The sequence below is a fragment of the Mustela putorius genome, unplaced genomic scaffold, assembly GCF_011764305.1.
Source record: "Mustela putorius furo isolate JIRA1106 unplaced genomic scaffold, ASM1176430v1.1 tig00000275_pilon_pilon_pilon, whole genome shotgun sequence".
In the NCBI taxonomy this organism is placed as follows: Eukaryota; Metazoa; Chordata; class Mammalia; order Carnivora; family Mustelidae; genus Mustela; species Mustela putorius.
This window is the reverse complement of record NW_025421341.1, coordinates 18,931,903-18,947,153: the sequence shown is the minus strand read 5'-3', so window position 1 is coordinate 18,947,153 and position 15,251 is coordinate 18,931,903. Positions and strand designations below refer to the sequence as shown.

At 34.6% G+C, this 15,251-nt stretch overlaps 1 protein-coding gene across 1 annotated transcript in view; it reads right to left on the bottom strand.

The window, feature by feature from the left end:
- VWC2L (von Willebrand factor C domain containing 2 like) overlaps nt 1–15,251 on the bottom strand; it is a 160,594-nt gene that overhangs the window by 121,852 nt on the left and 23,491 nt on the right. The window contains exon 3 of the mRNA XM_004767007.2: nt 11,800–11,929. Within this exon, the coding sequence (XP_004767064.1) occupies nt 11,800–11,929 (130 nt within the window). The remainder of the gene's footprint in view (nt 1–11,799; nt 11,930–15,251) is intronic.

Below are 15,251 nucleotides of genomic sequence, written 5' to 3'. Positions count from 1 at the left end.
GTACGTGGTCATATGAGGTCATATGAGAAAGAGCTCAGGGTTCATAGTGGACTGCTGGCTCGCTCCACACCCCAGTTGTACTCTGCCCTCAGTGAAGCTCTCCTGTGAACAATGAGCCTTCCTTAGAGAGATAAGATTATTTTTAGGAGCTCACGAGTCTTGGCAAGACTAAATGCCTTGGATTCCTAGAGAGACCCGACCCCCACTTAATTACTCCCAGAATTAAATCCAACTCCATGGAACCCATCAATGACCCCAATTGCCCTTTTCCTGTCATCTCTGGTTCTTAGAGGTATCTTAATTAAAGATTACTATATACAATCCTAGAAGTCAGCAATATTCTATAGAAACATAATTGAAGAGAGGCTCAAGAATGAGAGAAGGTGGAGTTAAGAATAGAAATGCACAGCCAGTTCTGGAAGATATATCCAAAACTCTTCCAAACAACCATCTTTGAGCCAGATTATCTTGGAGGTTATATGAATGTTCAGGAACAAGACATTCAGTCCATGTGTGTTCATTACCCTTCCTTCAGTCTCTCAGGCATCCTGTGGAATGGCGTCCTGAACAATATCCAGGACACTTGATGGAGTGTATGCAGCTCTGTTCTCAAGGGAACTAGTGTGTGCTTTGTGGGATGACCAGACTCAACATTCCAAATGTTTATGTCAAGAAAGAATAGCTGCTAAGCATTCCCTATATGATGAGGAGGAAACAGAGAGAAAAAATTCACGTTTCTGAATGAGTTGGCCTGCCTTCCTTCACTTTCTGAAGGGCTGGGTATCTCTGATAATTAAAGAAGAGATGTGATTAGCGGGGAATACATGTGGCATTAATTTTCATTATGTCAACATTGTAAAATAATGTTTTTGAAATCTAATTTGCTGATGAATTAAGAGGGAATCCTGTTGGTTTAAGACAACATAAATATAAATATTCCCTTTCATATTTTGGAGGAATTTTTATGAAAGCAATAGGAAATTATTGTTTGTGGCTCATTAAAATAGCTACTTATAATTACTATGTTTTGACATCTACTTTATACCAATATGATAATTCTGACCTTCAGTTATGGAGTCAGTGAAATGCAGACTTTAAAACTGCCTTTCATAGGCTGTTCTTTCATCCTGAACTATTTCAGGGGTGCTGTAGCCAATGGATATGTACTGTTGTATGAAAATGTTTCACCTTCCGTGTGTTTGTTTTATGTATGTTTCACCTGTTACTAATTGTCTACCTAAGAGGAAGTGAGAAAATATCAAATTAAGGTGAAAGTCTTGCATCCAACTTTAGACCTAAAAGTCTGATATTGTGAAATAGCTTCATGAAAATGTAAATGAAATATTTTAGCAACTGCCCTAATAATTAAGTGACTATTTTAGCAATTGCCCCTAGTAGGCACATAGAATGGGTGATGAGGTTTTCTAAATGCTTTATAAAGAATCTCATAGTTGCAGTAGTTGCAAGTCAAATGGTAGAAGTATTAGCTAATTAACTGATAGTCTACAAATTTATAACAAAAATTCATAGTTTCATTTCTAATAAGTGACACATCAATTATTATTAAATTATGAAAACAGTGAGAAAGGATTACATGATCTTTTTAAAGAACTTGTCTATATTCTGTTTTAAACTGTAATTGTAAATCACAGGGATAATACATGTTTGTTGTTGGAGATGTAAAAAAAATAATAATAAAGGTTAGCAAAGGGTAGAAAGTAGAAATCCTCTATTATCCTACTCAATGGAGTTAAGTACTATTAACATTTTGAAGTATTTCTTCCTGTCTTTTACTATAGGTATGATATATTTCCTTCTCAACAAAAATAGTGTCATATTTGCATGATTTCTGGCCCATAGTTTAATTTAATTATATACTCTGAACATGTGTTTTGTGTCTGTGGGGAATGTCCTTAATTTTTTTTCTATAATATTATTTGTAATATTTCTTAGTAGTCAGTTTATGTAGATATACTATAGTTTTTTAAACAACCACTTTATTGTTAAATATTTAGGTTTCAGGTTTTCCAAATTCTGCTATTATAAACGATTGTGTGATCTCTCTCTATATATGTGTTTATCTGATTATTTCTTTTTGATCACTTTCTAAATGTGACATTGATGGATCAAAGTCCTGAATACTTTCCTTGCCCTTCATGGGGGATATATCATTTTACACTCTTACCATAAGGCACAGGAATGTTGCATTTTAACTTTTCCAAACTGGATATTATCTTCTTTTAGTTTATGAAGAAATTTTTGGAAAAAAATTATGTTACTTAATTTGCATTTAAATCTTTCCTGTTATAGATTTGTTTTTTCTTTTATGTTTAGGAAGACCATTCTTATCCTGAGAATAAGTTAAAGTTTATAGTATTCTAAAAACTCCTTTATGATATCATCTTTTTCTTTTACATTTAGATTTTTTAAATTTTTATTTATTTATTTTTAAGATTTTATTTATTTACTTGACAGATAGAGATCACAAGTAGGCAGAGAGGCAGGTAGAGAGAGAGAGAGGAGGAAGAAGGCTTCCTGCTGAGCAGAGAGCCCGATGCAGGGCTTGATTCCAGGACCCTGATATCATGACCTGAGCCGAAGGCAGAGGCTTTAACCCACTGAGCCACCCAGGTGCCCCTACATTTAGATCTTTAATCCAACTGAAAATTACTTTTATATAATGGGTGAGATGAAAATGTAATTTAACTTAAAAAGATGATTAATTTTTATAATATATTTTTAGAATTAATATATTCTTTCTCCATATATTTGGATGTTACCTTAACTGTATACTATGTTATAGGCTAATTTCTAATTTTCTAATTTATTTATCTGTTTATTTTATTCCAGTATTATATTGTTTAAAATTATTATATCTTTATACTTTATTTATTTATCTTTAAAGGTTTTCGTTATTTATTTGAGAGAGAGAGAGAGAGAATAAGAGAGAGCATGAGAGGGGAAAGGCCAGATGGACAAGCAGACTCTCTGCCAAGCAGGGAGCTGGATGTGGGACTGGATCCTGGGACTCCAGGATAATGACCTGAACTGACAGTAGTTGCTTAATCGACTGAGCCACCCAGGTGGCCCTTTATACATAATTTTAATATATCTGGTAGATTGAATTGCCCAACCTTACTAAGTACATTCTTTTCCATGTACTTAAATTTTCCAAGTTTTGTCAACTTACAAAAAAAATTACATCACATAAAAATCTGATAAGATTTCCATTTAATTGATTATTATAGAAATAGCAACCTAACAAATTTGAGTTTTCACATTTAGAAATTTGGTATATTACCTTATTAGTTTTTGAATAGTTCTTAATATTTTTTTCTGATTTTTAAACTGTATGCATATATATCCTCCAAATACTAATAGTTATTTATTTTAATTTTTTTCTTTTAATAATAGCCTATAACCTGTTGATGTTAAATAGATTATCACAATTTTAAAAATATATGAGATGAAAAAATAAATGAAAGGTAAATGGAAGCTAATTAAATTGTAATCCAACACAAATACCTCAATGACTACTTAAAGGAAGAAATAAGTTCTTTTTTTAATTTGTTAACTAATAACATGTTAAAAGAAAATTTAACTCTATAGATATTTCTACAAATTTTCTAATTATTTTTTATTATAAAACTTGAAATACAACATAAGAAATGAATACTAGTACTTGCTTGTCATTTCAAACATCTGTAAAAAGCAATAGAATTGCTTAGTAAAATATACATATACTGTAATTTTGGCATATTCTAATTTCCTTCCATGGGGATGTGCCAATTTATACATCCACCAACAATAGGAGAGTTGGCTTGTTTTACCACAGTAGGAACAATAAAGTGGGTATTAAGTTTTAGGATTTGTGTCAATGTGTAAGTAAAAAAAATATATCAAATTTTCATTTGCCTTTTTTTCCCCTAAAATTGGTTAGAGCAATTTTTCATATATTTTAGAAACTTTTTAATTTCATTTTTTGTGGAATGACTTTTGAAATTCTTTGCCCATTTAAAAAAAAAGATTTTATTTATTTATTTGACAGAGAGAGAGCTGGAGCACAGAAGCCGAGGGAGAAGGAGAGAGCAGGGAGCCTGATGTGGGGCTTGAGCCGAAGGCAGTTACTTAACCAAATGAACCACCCAGAAGACCCTCTTTGCCCATTTTTAAAACACAATTGGTTTCTTTTTCCCTACCAATTTCTTTCTTTCTTTTATTATTATATTATGTTAGTCACCATACAGTACGTCATTAGTCTTTGATGTAGTGTTCTCAGATTCATTATTTATGTGTAACAGCCAGTGCTCCATGCAATCTGTGCTTTCCTTAATACCCATCACTGGGTCAACCCATCCCCTCATCCCCCTCCCCTCTAAAACCCTCAGTTTGTTTCTGGGGGTCCACCGTCTCTCATGGTTGGTCTCCCCCTCCAATTTCCCCCCCCTTCATTTTTTTCTTCCTTCTCCTAATGTCCTCTATGCTATTTCTTAGTTTCCACAAGTAAGTGAAACCATATGATAATTAACTTTCTCTGTTTGACTTATTTCACTCAGCATAACCTCCTCCAGTCCCGTCCATGTTGATTTAAATGTTGGGTATTCATCATTTCTGATGACTGAGTAATATTCCCCTACCAGTTTCCTAAAGATCTTTATGTATGAGTGAGATTAACCCTTTAAGATATGATTATAATTTGTAATTAAGATTTAAAAAAATTTTTTACCATGGTTTTTGTTTTGTTTTTGCTATGTGGAGACGTTTGTTTGTTTTCAAAATATAGCCACTTCAAGATTATAAATCAAATTGTTCAGATTCTCTTCTTGCACTATTTTGGAAACTAAGTTTATATTCTAATCTTTGTTGAATTGAAAAATATCCTGAGTTATGAGATAAGGTGGAAATTTAAAATTATTTCTTTCAGACAAATACCCAGTTGTTCTAACATCATTTCTTTTATAAATTATCTTTTTCCCAGTACTACTTTATTATAGTATTCCAAATACTACTTTATCTGCCGTATACCAGATTTTCATGTGTTTCTAAGTCTATGAACTCTTTATTACATTTCGTTGATATGTCAGCATTATAAACTGTGCCACAATTTTATTTTAGTAATACATATATTTCGTGTGTGTGTGTGTGTGTGTGTGTGCGCATGTGTAAGGAGAGGCCCGTATATTCATTTTGTACCCTATCTTACTAAATTGTCCTTAGTAGTTTTCAGTCTATTTTCTTGTGTTTTTCAAATATACAATCATATCACATACAAATAGTGACAGTTGTATCTTCTCCTTCCCAATTTTTTCTTCCAAAATTTTTTTCTTTTCTAATTATATTAACTAGTTCATATCTATTCTCTATCTGAAACTTTAAATAATAGTGAGCACCCTTGTCTTTTTCCTGACTTTATTGAGAATGCCTTTACTATTTACCTATTAAACACAATTCTGTCTTTTTGGACTGAGGTAGATATATTTTATCATGTAAAAATTATCTACTTGGTCTTATTATATCAAGAGTTTTTGTGACTAGTTTTTGATGATTTATGTCTAATATCTTTATATATGGAAATAATATGCTCTTTCTCTCTAGCTTAGAAATAGAATAAGTTATTAATGTATTTCCTAATACTGAACTCTTTGTGTAAACTCCACTTGGTCATGATGCTTAATTATTTTAATCATCTTCTAGATTCTCTTTGCTAACACAAGTGTGCAAGCCCATTCCCACAGTCTGAAAACCCATTTATTTTTTCCATAACAAAACTCAGTTGGTATTAAAACCTGATTTGAAATGGTGTGAGATTCTATATTTATTCAGTCTCAATATGATTATTATATATCTTGTTGTAGAAATGTCCAGGTGATTGATTGAAGATTGCTGCCCTAGACCCACTGGCCATGTACTATGCTGTACAATAAATGACCTCCATTCTCTTTGTAAAATCCACAACCCAAGGGTTTTTGATAGGGGATTTTATATCTTATTAATTCCCCATTACTAATTATAAGTAAAGTTGCCCTCCACTTATTATTTTCTTAGTTTGTATTCTTTAGTTTGCATCAATATGATATTCCAGAAAAAAGAAAAGAAAGTTTTGTTCTTGTCTCTCCTCTGGAAGATTTTAATTAATATTAGAATTATCATTTATTTAATGGTCTGATACACCCTCCAAAATTATGAAAATAAAAGTTTTTTTTTAATTCCTTCATTAAAAAGACTAATGAAATAAAACATCAAAGTTTTTTGCTTCTACCTTTGCACTTTTTTTTTTTTTTTAATTTGACAGAGAGAGATCACAAGTAGGCAGAGAGTCAGGCAGAGAGAGAGAGAAAGGAGGAAGCAGGCTCCCTGCTGAGCAGAGAGCCTGATGCGGGACTCGATTCCAGGACCCTGAGATCATGACCTGAGCCGAAGGCAGCGGCTTAACCCACTGAGCCACCCAGGCACCCCTACCTTTGCACTTTTATTCTTGTTCTGATCATTGGATCACTGTTAAAAATTTGGCCTGTATTCTTCCAGAACTTCAATTAATTTTTTATTTTTTATAAACATATATTTTTATCCCCAGGGGCACAGGTCTGCGAACCTTCCAGAACTTCAAATTAAAAAAAAAAAAATCGGATTTATTAAACTGAATAGCTTTTTAATACTTTTTGAACATTTGTATTTTGTGAGCTGTTTTTATACTTTTCTGTTGTTTTTATTATGATCAGTCTGTAAAGCTTAGTTTTAAACACATTAGCTCTTGTCTTTCCCCACTTTACCTTCTCACTTTTCCCTAAAAACACCCTTTAAATCATTACTAATGCTCTATTGTGTATCTACTTAGTTCTTTTCCTATATACATAAATATTTTAATATCTACTTAAAATTGTACATTAATTGGGGTGCCTGGGTGGCTCAGTGGGTTAAGCCGCTGCCTTCAGCTCAGGTCATGATCTCGGGGTCCTGGGATGGAGGCCCACATTGGGCTCTCTGCTCAGCGGGGAGCCTGCTTCCTCCTCTCTCTCTGCCTGCCTCTCTGCCTGCTTGTGATCTCTCTCTGTCAAATGAATAAATAAAAATCTTTAAAAAAATTGTACATTAATTACAAATCTTTTAAATGTATATCACTTAAAATGTATGTATTATATATGACACAAATTACTATGTTATGCATGAAACAATATATAGTTTACTGTACATTCCCTGCTTATTTTATATAGCATTTAAAGAATGTCAGTAGGGTCTTTTTAAAGGCTGCAATGTATTTCATTAATCCATAAAGGCTATTAGGTTTTCTCTCACTATTTTGCTCTTAAAATGTAGTAAAAATGTAGTGGGTGAAGGTGGAGAAAAGTACAAGGGGTGTTAGAGAGGAGAAGAGAGTTGGGGGAAATTGGAAGGGGAGGTGAACCATGAGAGACTATGGTCTCTGAAAAACAATCTGAGGGGTTTGAAGTGGTGGGGGGGGTGGGAGGTTGGGGTACCAGGTGGTGGGTATTATAGAGGGCATGGATTGCATGGAGCACTGGGTGTGGGAAAAAAATAATGAATACTGTTTTTCTGAAAATAAATAAATTTAAAAAAAAAGTACAAGAGAAAAGATTGCTAACTTCAAAGTTTCATGAAACTTTTGATGGAAAGTACCTCCTTAAAAGTTGTTTTGACATCTTCTCACCTCTTTTTAAAATATCTTTGCTGATTTGGGGTATTATTAGTTCCAAATTATTATCAGTGCGATGTTGGTATCTCATCTTTATAATTCTTATGTCCCTGGTCCTTGTGAGTTTGAGCATATTTTCATATATGTATTACACATTTCGTTTTCTTCTGTGAATTTCCTTTCTATACTCTTTGCCCATTTCCTTCTCTATAGTTTTTCTCTCATTTATCTCAAGGAGCTCATTGTATATTAGAGATATTAACACTTACGTGTGTCACACATTTGCTTCCAGGCACCTCTAAATTCCCCTCCTTCTCTTTTTTCTGCTCTTCCCAGACCCCCCATTGTCTTCTTCCTTTCCATTTTCTTTTTTGCCTTGTCTATTTCCTGCCTTATTTGTGTCACTATTAAACTAGAAGAGGCTAAGGGAAAAGGAGTTAAATATTTAAGATATTGAATAGGCCCTTCAGTTTACATAGAAACAATATGGATACTTCTCACTTAGTGTGTATGGTAGATTCTGTGGACACTTCCTGTCTATTCCAATTTTTCACAAAATGACTTTTCCTTCAGAACCATTAGTAATGACGACGACTATAAATCCCAGTGAAAACATGGAATTCACTGACGTACTGGCTGATCAAATGTGAAAAATACAACTAGTTATTTGGATGCTCTAATGAACAAATATTTTTTCAATAAAATGTATTTTCACTAACCAAATATTCAAAGTATTTATATGATGCTCCAAACTGGAACTTTTTTTTTTTTAAAGCAAATGCTGTGCTACTTTACTTTTTTATACTATAAAGACAGAAAACCATGAAAAATATTCATTAATTCACACAGAAAAGACTTGAGCTGAAAGACAGGTCAAAGTAACACAATCTGAGGGAAAGATGGACAGTCAGGAAATGTCATATTTTTCAGGAAAGCATTTGGATTGCTAGCTCTTGCAGAGAAGCAAATGCTTAATCATATTTTAAAAAGCAATAAATTCCTTTGTCAATTCCTCCCAGTCCTTGCCAAATAAAAAGTATATTCTTCTTTTTCCTCTTATTTTGTCTGTGCCCAATCGTTCACATTTCCCCCGAAGTTTATTATTTTGTTTGTTCTTAAGCAATCTGAGATTGAAGACTTTATATTAGCTGAATATTGAATTTTAAGGTCAGGTGTGGTAGATTCTATCATCTTAAACTTTTATTTTATATATTTAAAGCCTCTTGCTCTTGGCAAGTTATAATTCAGGAAGGCAGAGAAATTGATGTTAGTATGCAAAAGCAAAGTATTTGGCAGCCAAGAAAATCAGCATTTATGCAAACTAAAAATGTTCAACATTTATGAAGATTTAAGAAATGTAGAAAATGTTATATAGGGCTGTTTACAAATTAAGATTTATTGCCTGCACCCTGAATCCATAGGGTAGATTTTTATCTTTTTTTTTAATCTAAGAAATTGGTGGCACACTTGAAGAGTTTACACTATAATAAGCAAATTAATCTTGTTATAAAGAATGAAAAAAGCTTACCATGTGTTGGGAATTTAGGGAATTATTCCAGTTGTATTCTCTCATGATAAACATCAACTCCCTTGACCTCCACCCCTGCTTTTCTACACATAGGTCATATGTTTCTGTTTTCTGGGCTAAGCTTAGAATGAGAGCAAGCAAGATGGAGCTCAGTCTGTTCTCTCAGTAAAAGTACCAGTATCATTGGTGGTCATAAAGTTTCTTCAGTGATCCTTAATATGCTTTTCTTTGACAATGATTATACTTCAATTTTGGGGCACAAGTGAGTAATTAGTGTCATGTAAAAAAAGATAATATGTTATAATATTGCAATCAGAGTTTGTCTTCCTACCAAGTCTAATTCAGGTTCATTTCCCTTATTAAAAAAAGAAAAAAAGTTTGCTTGGAAATGGCAAAAAAGGAATAGAAACTATAGTGTGTCATGAACAAAATTCTGAAAAACTTAACTAATCTTGTTCTCCTAACATGTGTTTCAGGAATATAATGGGTGACTAATTAATTAATCAAACAATTAAAGTCCATTTATTATATGATGTTTTTGTATAAATAGGGTTTCATTTGAAGACAGAGTTCTACTCTGACACATGGAGAGAAGAAGAATAATCTTGGGTGACATCAAATTAAAGGTGATAAGTTGGTAGTGGCTGATCTGATATTTGATGTAGGCATTAACTCTGGATATATTCTAAGCTTTGGTGTGGGGTCACTAGGAGGATTAGTAGTGCATGTGTAAACCCTGTGTGTTCTGGTCCTATATGGTCTTATTAGATATATATATTAGATCACAATGGTCTAATATGGTTTCTTCTATGAGTATTCTAAGTATGTCCAGATGAGGTTAACTATAAGCACAATTTTATTTACCATAAATGTGAAACAAAGCCAACCAAGGAAACCTAGGGAAGAGAGGATCCTCAAGGACCTGTTTAGACAGTTGCTTCTAGGAAAAAAACCAAAAAAACAACAATACAAAAAAACAAAAACAAACAAACCAAAAAAAACATCTTGAGTCAAAGACTTGTCAATCCTATTTTTAAAGACTGATTAGGTAGCTGATTTTTTTCTTCCTTCTGTCCTTGGAGAAAATGAAAAATAACAGGTCCTCTTCCACTTTAGACTAACCATTCATATACTTTATGACAGTTAGGTCTCCCTTGAGATTTTTCTTCTCTAGGACAAATTATGCTCACTCCTTGAGTCTGTCCTCATAGGTACTATTTTTCAATCATTAAATCATCTTATTTTTCTTTCCTATATCTTTTCCAGTTTCTACAAAATCCTCTAAAAAATATAAAGTCTTAAATTGTATATCTTTACATATATTAGATAGGTTAGGACTTCAGGATATATTTATTTCCACCTTCTAAGTCAGAAAAGATGGTCACTATGACAGAGGTCAGTTGGATGAGAGGAATAAGAATAAAAAAAGAAGGCAGGTGTGCAGTTGAATATTCAACTCAGTGGGTTCCTATGATCAGAAATAGTAAAACTGTTACAGCAAAAAATATCACGTGTTCTTCCTACATCCTTTGGAAGACATTAAAACACAGAAATTATTATAAAAACAACAGAACTGCTTTTGTTTTTTTCTTTAAATAAAAGGATACCTCTTTTTACTAATTATAATTCTATAAAGACAAAGATTAGCAGGTTAATTAACATAATGGCAAATTCAGGACAAAGAAAAAAAAAGAAGTGGTTGATAGAGGAAATGAGCAGTTGCTAACCTAAGGAAGGGCATGGGGATTCAGCATTAGACTGACCTCAGCTTAATTAAGAGCTAGAACTACTTTTTCAAGCATGTATTAATGACAGGAGGGGGCATTTGTGAATTGTTATCTAGGGTAGCTTTATTTTTTTGGTAGTACGTGACTAGTAGGAAGAGCATAATACTAGCTTTGCTGATATGCTGTCCTGGGTCTATGGCATTGCATTATCTTCTCTGTAGCATCACTTTGATTTTGAGTGACCAGCATCATCAGCGCATTTCAACCTCCCTATTCCATGAGGGTCAACAAGGAACCCATAATCATATAAACCAAGTTCTCCTCTGTCTAATTACTATAAGAGTAAGATTCAGGGTAATAAAAACCTAGAATAAAAGTCTCAAATCTTCTAGTCTTTCTTACCTCAACTTAAGTGCATTAATGTTTGAATTCTGTATTTCTTTGATAATTTCTTTGATAATTTAGTTTAAAACCTAAAATTTTCTCTATGCCCAAAGCAAAATACCTGGCATTTACCCTACTCCCTCTCCTGAGTTATGAACTATGAAACAGGATGAACTGCTTCATAGCCTCTACAAGAGAGAAATTAAGTCATCACAAAAAGATGGTTCTGTGTTCTTTCCAATATCCTCCCTATAAATCAATAGTAAATAATAGGGATCACAATAAAGTCAGCTTATAAGAGCTTTAATTCCCCAAATGGAAAGCTTCATGATGCACCCATTGCTGGTTTATTTTCATGTTAAGTTGGGATAAAGGTATAAATTATCCATGCTCATATTGAAGAACCCCAGGCAGATCTTAGAGGGGTCTTATATCGAATGGTGGGCAGTGGTGAAATATTTGCAGTTTGCACTAACCCCTCTTCAAAAGCTAATGCAGTATGGTCTTACCATTTTTGCAGACAGGACAACATTGTTCTGGTTCATAGACTGGGTTGACACACTCAGGAACTGCGCAGTCTGCTACAACACAGTGAACTTCATTGCTGGGCTCACAGCGACACCATTCACATGGAGAGGGCTAGGAACAAATCTAAAATTAGCCCCTTTTCTCCTATAACTTAATGCTTTGCACATTCATATGCTGTCAGAAGATAAAACATCAGTGTTTATATTGGCTTTACTGTATTAATTCCATTTACCGTGTGTATGACTCATTCTTCCCCAGTGGAAAGCAACCTGGAAATCCAAGCCACAGTGGGTCGCCATGTGCTGCTCTGGTTGCCGTGAGCAACTGGAGCATGCCGGGATGACTCTTCCTATGACGTATGTCCCTACTTTCCAAAGAAATGTTTGGACAACTAGTATGTCACCTCCTGGTTGGGTTTCCAGATGCACTGATTGCTCTGCCTTCCTCTGGCAAACAGGAATGATACTGGGCCATGTGAAATACATTTTTGCCATTTGTCACTTTTTTTTTTTCCTAAGAAAGACAAAGATTACTGAGAAAAATGAAATGGTAAATGGACATCCTTACCCTTTGTAGGAACTCCTTTCCAAGCTAACCTAAACTCTAAATGGCATTTTTTCCCCAATATGAATTTTAGAAAAAATTGAATTTGGGATCCAATCACCCAGGTACTGCCTCTTGAAAGATTCAGTGAAAATCTTTCATCTTGCTTGCTTGGTTTTATGAATGAGCTGAAATTGATTGACTTGAAAAGCCACTACTTAAGAGTCAAAGACTCTAAAAGTGGAATTGAAAAGTGACTAATTTAGAGGGGGACAAAAAAGGGAGAAAACAATTTTTTTCTCAACAGCACTTAGAGCTTGAGCCAAGAGTTTGAGATTTTCTGTTTCTTTTCTAGAAACTGCCTATACTACACATCATCTCAAGCAGTGACCACTCTGTGACTCATGGGTATAAGTTCTAGCTGTCCTTTTTCATGAAATCGAGTCTTGGAGTTCTGGAATAAAAACTTGGATGTCTTAGAAGTTATACACTTCCATATTTCTCAAATCACGACATTTGTTCTGAGAAAATGCTTCCTCTTGTCCTGTGCCACAGGGTTAGAATTCCTCCCTTGAAAACTTCATTAGTTAAAACTCTCTGCCTTTGTCTCTTTGGCTACTGTCCTTGTCAGCTCTTGTTTCATCTTGAACCTGACCATTTGGGTAATATTAATGCTTTTTCACTCAGGTAGTCATCAGGGTGCGGGTGATTATCTTTCAACTAATTATTTTCAAATTATTTTTATCTTTGCTTTCTGATTGAAGAATGATAGTCTAGCTCTCAATTATTTTACTTTCAAATTTAGTAGGAATAAGAGAATAAGATACAGAATCTGTCAGAAAAGTATTGGTATATCTTAACATAGTCAATAAGTTTATTGAAGGGGACAGTTAAGCTCTTTACTGTGTGGTAAGATGGGTTAAGTAGCTCGAAGGAATCTGTTGGATCATCGTAAGTGCTGGGATTTCTCGAAGCTACTCTTCTGAATAATCTCAGTAAATTCAGGAAAATATTTGATACCAAAGCACATTATTTGTTGGATAAAATGTGAGAAATACTGTGAGAAAGGAAAATTCTTGCTGCTCTACTGCTCCTTATTTTGCAAACCCCATTGTGACATATTAAATCTCCAAGCAAAATGGTCAGGAGTTGTCCCTTTTTCCTTGATTAATTGCAAAGAAGTATTTTTGTGTGGCCTTCTGAAGTACAGAAAGGACGTGGCCAGCATTTATTGTAATATGAGACAAAGTGGGAGCCAATAATCTTGCTTCCACTCCCTGCCCTTCCATGGCTGTGATTCTTTATTCTTGCAGGTTCATTTCTCGCTGAAGTAGGGGCTGATCTGTTCAACTCTAGTGGACTGATTCTGGCATTAAAAATCTCAGAGATACCCTAAACTTTCCAATGCAAAATGTTTACCTCAGAGTAACTGTGGCCTTTGAGAAAGATTTATTAGACTATTAGAGTTCCAACACAGACTGTTAAAGACATCATTCTAATTTAAACAATATTTTTGGACACAATTAACTACTGGATATCATGCCAAGCAAAATATCTATATGAACTTCTTTCTCATAATAGCCCTATGAAGGAAGATTTATTATTATCTCCATCCCATAGATGAGGACATAGGCTGAGAGACTTCCCCCAGTCCTGCAGGTAGTAAGGGGTAGAGGCAGGATTTGAACCCAGGCAACATACATGCTCTACTGTATTGCCAGTGGGAGCAAGAATCACTATTCTGGGTACTCCCATTAGAGTAGTTCCTTTTCCAGTGCTTTCTACCCTTCTCCGTGCATACCAGATCTAGTGGAATAGCTATTAGGAACTGGATAATTGATTTATGGAAGATATGTACTTCTGCTAAGAGAGAGAATTTCACTAGGGTATTTAGTGCATGAAGAGATTATCATGGAGCCATAGAGCTTTTTAACCTTCTACAAATATAAATTAGTAAGGAAACTATAGTGGGTTGAAGATAGGTTGCCACGAGGCTCGTGTTCTTGGGGGCATTGGCATCTATAACCCAGTGACTACATTCATGAGTATCTGAGAGAAGCATGTACAGATAATGGCCCAGGAGCATCTGTGCTAAGGCAGTGGAGACTGGATGTGTGCGCACTGGAATTCTGAGAACTGTTCTGAGGGAGAGCTAGGATCACAAGCCTTGGTGATTAAAGTATACCTGATTTTTGAAAGAATTTTGAATAATGAGAAACAAATTTGAAAAGTAAGAATATCACCCTAGCCACTGAGTGACATTATCTTCAAGTTCTCCCTCACCCTGACTACTCACATGCCACATACCTCCTAGCCCAGAATCTCCTCAGAGACATGCCATTTCCTCTTTTGTTTTGTTTCAAATCTGTTTCAGCCCATTTCTTCTCATACTCAGTCTCCACGTGTGCCGCCCACCCCCCCCCCCGCGCCCCCAACTCTGATCACTCAATCAGATTTAAGCCGTTGACCTCACGCCAAATGCTCTTCTTTCCTCTCCAAACTTAGCAGGACTTTGCCTTCATGACTTCTGCCCGCGTTGACTTCCTTCACTGCCCCTGCTTTCTCCTGCACTTCGGAAAAAACGTTACCAAAGCAGCAAGAAGTCTCTGGGAGTGAGAAATATGCGCCCTTGACATTAAGTTCAGTTTAAAAATCCTTCCCACCTTGCAGCCTGAAACTGAAAGGTTTGGCCCTTTGAATCATCTTTACATTTTAAGACTGAGCTGCTTGCAAATTTCCTTTTATCAGGCTCTTCAGTGTGAAAACTATAGATTAAACCTGAAACTGTCCCCGAAAAAGCAAAGATTAAACAATAAAGCTATCCTTAGAGGAACAGAGAACACTGGAACAAGTACTTGGAAAAAATTATTCTTACTTGCTTTTTTTAGAA